We start from the raw sequence: 4,880 nt of genomic DNA, 5'->3' as shown, positions 1-4,880 counted from the left end.
GCACCATCCTCCTCCCTGGCCGGTATCGGGTCTTCCTCACTGGCGTCGGCACCATCCTCCTCCCTGGCCAGTGTCGGGTCTTCCTTCCCAGAGTCCGCACCATCCTCGTCCCAGGCCGGTGTTGGGTCTTCCTCCCAGGAGTCCGCACCTCCCTCCTCCCTGGCATCTTTAATGTCTTCCTCCCTGGCCAGTGTCGGGTCTTCCTCGCTGGCGTCCGCACCTCCCGCCTCACCAGCTGCTCCCATGCCTTCCCCTTCACTGCTGCCGTCCTCCGGCTGGTACATGAAGCTGACACCAGCAGCCTTTGTTGCCAAGCCCGCTGCTTTCTTCCTTTTAATTTGCTGTTTCTTTTTCAGTTTCCTTTTTTTATTTTTGCTTATTGTGGGCCCGTCTGTGTGCTGTCGCTGAAATTTCTCCTGTAACGGACTCTGCTGTTTCTCTAATTCTGCTTGTTCTACAAGAACACTGTTGGGATTTTTTAATTTTTTCTTTGACTTATGCTTCCTAATTCTTCTTCTCTTTGGCTGGTCATGAGGATCCTGATCTGTTAAAAAAATCAAACATAACAATTTTGAGTACAACGAAACCATAACAAACGTATGAGGCTAAATAAATTTTCCATCAGGATCTTGTAGTTTTAGTAGAAAGAGAGTTTACACTATTTACTTCAGTGATTCTCAACTTTACCATCAAAGATCCTGGGATTAACAATAATATAAATTAGCAGCCTACTTTTTTTTCCCCATAAAAGACTCATTTAGATGTATATACACTCACAGATGCTACGATCATAATAAATGGTGTGCTTTGAAGGATCTACAAGTTGTTGTTTTTTTTTTTTTTTTGAGATGGAGTCTCGCTCTGTCGCCCAGGCTGGAGTGCAGTGGCCAAATCTCAGCTCACTGTAAGCTCCGCCTCCCGGGTTCACGCCATTCTTCTGCCTCAGCCTCCCGAGTAGCTGGGACTACAGGCGCCCGCTACCTCGCCTGGCTATTTTTTTTTTTTTTTTTTTTTATTTTTTTTTAGAGACGGGGTTTCACCGTGTTAGCCAGGATGGTCTTGATCTTGTGACCTCGTGATCTGCCTGTCTCGGCCTCCCAAAGTGCTGGGATTACAGGCTTGAGCCACCGCGCCCGGCCTTTTTTTTTTTTTTTTCTGAGACAGAGTCTTACTTTGCTGCCCAGGCTGGAGTGCAATGGCACAATCTCAGCTCACTGCAACCTCTGCCCCCAGGTTCATGCAATTCCCCTGCCTCAGCCTCTCAAGTAGCTGGGATAATAGGCGCGCACCACCAAGCCTGGCTAATTTTTGTATTTTCAGTAGAGATGGGGTTTTGCCATGTTGGCCAGGGTGTCCTCAAACTCCTGGCTTCAAGTGATCCACCTGCCTCGGCCTCCCAAAGTGCTGGGATTACAGGAATGAGCCATTGCACCTGGCCAGTTATTGCATTTTTAGAGTAAAATTTCATTCCTATGGGCCTTGGGCGGGGGGGGGGGGGGGGGGGGGGAATGGGAAACCCTTATTTCTTATTTTTCTTAAATTTTATTTTACAACTAGGTCCTTTCTAAAGTTACTTGTGTGTGAGAATAAAAAGTAATGATGACTTGCCCATCTTCATGCATTTTGACACGAAGGCTAAGCTGGACTCCAGGTTGGCAGAAGGTGGTTTATAGACAGCATAGGTTGGTGGCGTGCTGGTAAATGGCTAACAACCAGCTCTCTGAAAAGTCCCGAGTCCTCCCATCTACTAATTTCCCTGGTGTAAATACTTCCCCACGGCCGATTTCAAACTACCACTCCGGTGATGCGGAACATGCGGAACAGAAGAGGCAGCACAACCGATTCTCACGGGCTGAGAGGGGCAGCCTGGGTTGAAACGGGCAACTGGGGAGAGGGTGGGTAGAAAGCACGATGGATAAACCATGGCAGTCCCAACACCTCGGTGAGCACGGAGGCGCGGTGCCCCCTCGGTGAGCACGGAGGCGCGGTGCCCCCTCGGTGAGGACGGAGGCGCGGTGCCCCCTCGGTGAGGGCGGAGGCGCGGTGCCCCCTCGCTGAGGGCGGAGGCGCGGTGCCCCCTCGGTGAGCGCGGAGGCGCGGTGCCCCCTCGGTGAGGACGGAGGCGCGGTGCCCCCTCGCTGAGGGCGGAGGCGCGGTGCCCCCTCGGTGAGGGCGGAGGTGCGGTGCCCCCTCGGTGAGGACGGAGGTGCGGTGCCCCCTCGGTGAGGACGGAGGCATGGTGCCCCCTCGCTGAGGGCGGAGGCGCGGTGCCCATGCTGCTGCTCCCTGACAGAAGAGTCTCAGATGAGTAACTGGCACCAGGCAGGGGGAACAGAGGATGCGTGCAGGCCAAGAACAGACAGCACATGGCACAGAAGCCCTGACCTACACCCAAGCCACGTCCAGACACTGACGGGTAAAGTCTATACCACAGGCGTCTGTGCCATGGCGGGCACATGGCTCCCAGGCGCTGCCCGAACAGATCTAGAACTACAAAGCTTGCGGCTGCAGCACGCCCAGGGCGGGGGTTCAGACAGTTCTGATTTTTAGGAAGTGCCTGTGTGAGTTTTCCGGGCTGTGCACCCCATCACAGATTGTGAGGAACCAAGATGAAAGGACGGGAGTGAAGTTTGTGAGACACTGTAAAGGCAGGTTCCCTACCATTTCCACTCAGGCGCTCTCCCTTCACCTCCGAAATGAGATGGAATACATGAGTTCCTCTTCCACACCGCATCTCTTCACAGCGGCCTCCTATTCTCCTCTGTCTCAACAGCCTTGAGCACGCTGCCCTCAAAGCCCAGGGCCCGCCCGCCAGCGGGACAGGAACCCTGCAGAGGGCGAGCTCCGGCTCCTGCCCAGCCGCGGACACCGGGAGCCGTGATTCGGTCCCACCGCACGACTGGATGAAGCAGTCGCATCGGTTTCTCTCACCCTGAAAATACAGAAAGTATTTTACCAAGCACCAGCCTCCTGTCTTCATCGGATGTAGACACCCCCAGCTCTGTTCTCGGTCAAATGGAACGCGGCTGTGGACCTGTGAGCTGAGGCCGCTGCCGCTCTGTGGAGGAGAGCTCCCACCGTGTCTTGATGTGACTGGCTTCTGCACATCCTCCGCCGCCACAGCGGGGCACAGGCTGAAGCAGCTGCGCAGGGTCGCAAAGTGAAGGCCGCCCAGCCTGAGGCTCCTCAACACCTTCGTCTTGCTCCTCACTCACCAGCGGGTGTTTGAATGATTTCATCTGCGAGTGTGTATTGCTACTGGGGTCCACTGTGCAGGTCTGACCCACCAGCCTGGCCCAGACATCTTTGAACAGCAGCCCCTAGATCCACCCTGAAAACACTGATGTTTAAAAATCAACCACGGCTAGGTAATCCATTTTAATTTCCCAGGTTCCGTTAAAAACAGATGAAATTAAGCCTCTCCTCTTAGGTGTCTATGAAAAAATATGCTTGCCTTCATTAACTTGAAGATAAGTAACACATAGAGTATTTCCCCACCCAGAGGAAGCCCCTCTGGGGCGTGACAGGTCACAGGGGAGACCCTCATCACCTAGCAAGAACACTGCGTGGGGGCTTATCAACCTCCAGGTTCCTCCTGGCACGTCCTTCTCCGCCAGCTCAGTCAGGGCAGCTCCTCACCAGTGTCCCACCCTGGGGTCGGCTTCCCCTCCTATGACTACAAGAGAAACAAATGGCTGCCCTATTGAGATCGATTACACTATTGATCTATTTTTATAACACTATAAAACAGTAATTTAAAAAGGTGAAGGAGGCAAAAAGGCCATAAAATGGTAAGTGTATCCTATTTTTTCACATAACTGTGTGTGCATGTGCTTTTGAAAAGGAAAACTTAATATACATTAAAAAAAGAGACTGGACATCCATTTCTCAGGATGCTCCCTGCAGTTGCTCCTTGGGTGGTCTAAGTATAGGCTGCTTTTTTCCCCCACTATATTTCTCTGATTTCCAAGTCTAGTTTAAGAGAGGAGGCTTGAACTACCAGCATCGGGAACACAGAGGTGCCGATACGTCTTGTTGGTGTTAAGAAGGTAATGAAAGGATACTGCATGCAACGCTGTGCAAATCAGCTAATCCGTTAGAAACAGATTTCTGAGAAAAGTACAGTTCATCCAGTGGACACACAAAGAAACAGAAAATCACAAAACTCTTGTATCTGTCTTTAAAAATGAGTCTAGTTAAAAATAATCCCACAAAAGAACTTCAGGCTTAGATAGGTTCACCTGTGACTTTTACCAAACATTTAAAGAAAAAGTCTTGGGAGGCCGAGGCGGGTGGATCACGAGGTCAGGAGATTGAGACCATCCTGGCTAACACGGTAAAACCCCGTCTCTACTAAAAATACAAAAATTAGTCAGGCGTGGTGGCGGGTGCCTGTGGTCCCAGCCACTTGGGAGGCTGAGGCAGGAGAATCGCTTGAACCTGGTGGGGGGCAGAGGTTGCAGTGACCCGAGATTGCACCACTGCACTCCAGCCTGGGCGACAGAGTGAGACTCCATCTCAAAAGAAAAGAAAAAGCCAATACGTCTTACCCGTTTCCAGAGAGCAGAAAAGATAATGACCCTGACCCTCATGGCCCCGATGCCCGTCACAGCTCTGGCCTCTTAGGGTTCTGGCCCCTCACAGCTTTGATCCCTCACAGCCCTGACCCCTCCCAGCTCCGGCCCCTCCCAGCTCCTGCCCCTCCCAGCTCCGACCCCTTCCAGCTCCGGCCCCTCCCAGCCCTGACCCCTCCCAGCTCCTGCCCCTCAGAGAGTGACCCCTCACAGCTCTGGGCCCTCCCAGATCCAGCCACTCACAACTCCTACCCCTCACAGCAAGTGAGCCCGCACAGCTATGACCCCTCACAGCCCTGACCCCTC

At 52.8% G+C, this 4,880-nt stretch overlaps 1 protein-coding gene across 8 annotated transcripts in view; it reads right to left on the bottom strand.

Annotated features, from left to right (window-relative positions):
- Positions 1–4,880, bottom strand: part of ERICH1 (glutamate rich 1) — a 70,894-nt gene that overhangs the window by 21,787 nt on the left and 44,227 nt on the right. For 4 of the 8 annotated variants that reach the window (XR_003309360.1, XR_003309361.1, XR_003309362.1 and 1 more), the window contains exons 1-2: positions 2,662–4,334; positions 1–544 (exon numbers count right to left, since the gene is read on the bottom strand). The exon at positions 1–544 is cut by the window's left edge and continues 152 nt beyond it. Coding sequence is in view for 5 of the 8 variants with exons in the window: in XM_026453914.1 (XP_026309699.1) it covers positions 1–544; positions 2,662–2,980 (863 nt within the window). In the remaining 3 variants the exon portion in view is untranslated. Of the gene's footprint in view, positions 545–2,661; positions 4,335–4,880 lie in introns of those variants that run through there. The other 4 variants (XM_026453915.1, XM_026453918.2, XM_026453916.2 and 1 more) reach the window with 3 other exon arrangements.

Source organism: Piliocolobus tephrosceles, chromosome 7, assembly GCF_002776525.5.
Source record: "Piliocolobus tephrosceles isolate RC106 chromosome 7, ASM277652v3, whole genome shotgun sequence".
Classification (NCBI taxonomy): Eukaryota; Metazoa; Chordata; class Mammalia; order Primates; family Cercopithecidae; genus Piliocolobus; species Piliocolobus tephrosceles.
The sequence above is the reverse complement of the archived record's forward strand: the minus strand, read 5'-3'. Positions and strand labels throughout refer to the sequence as shown.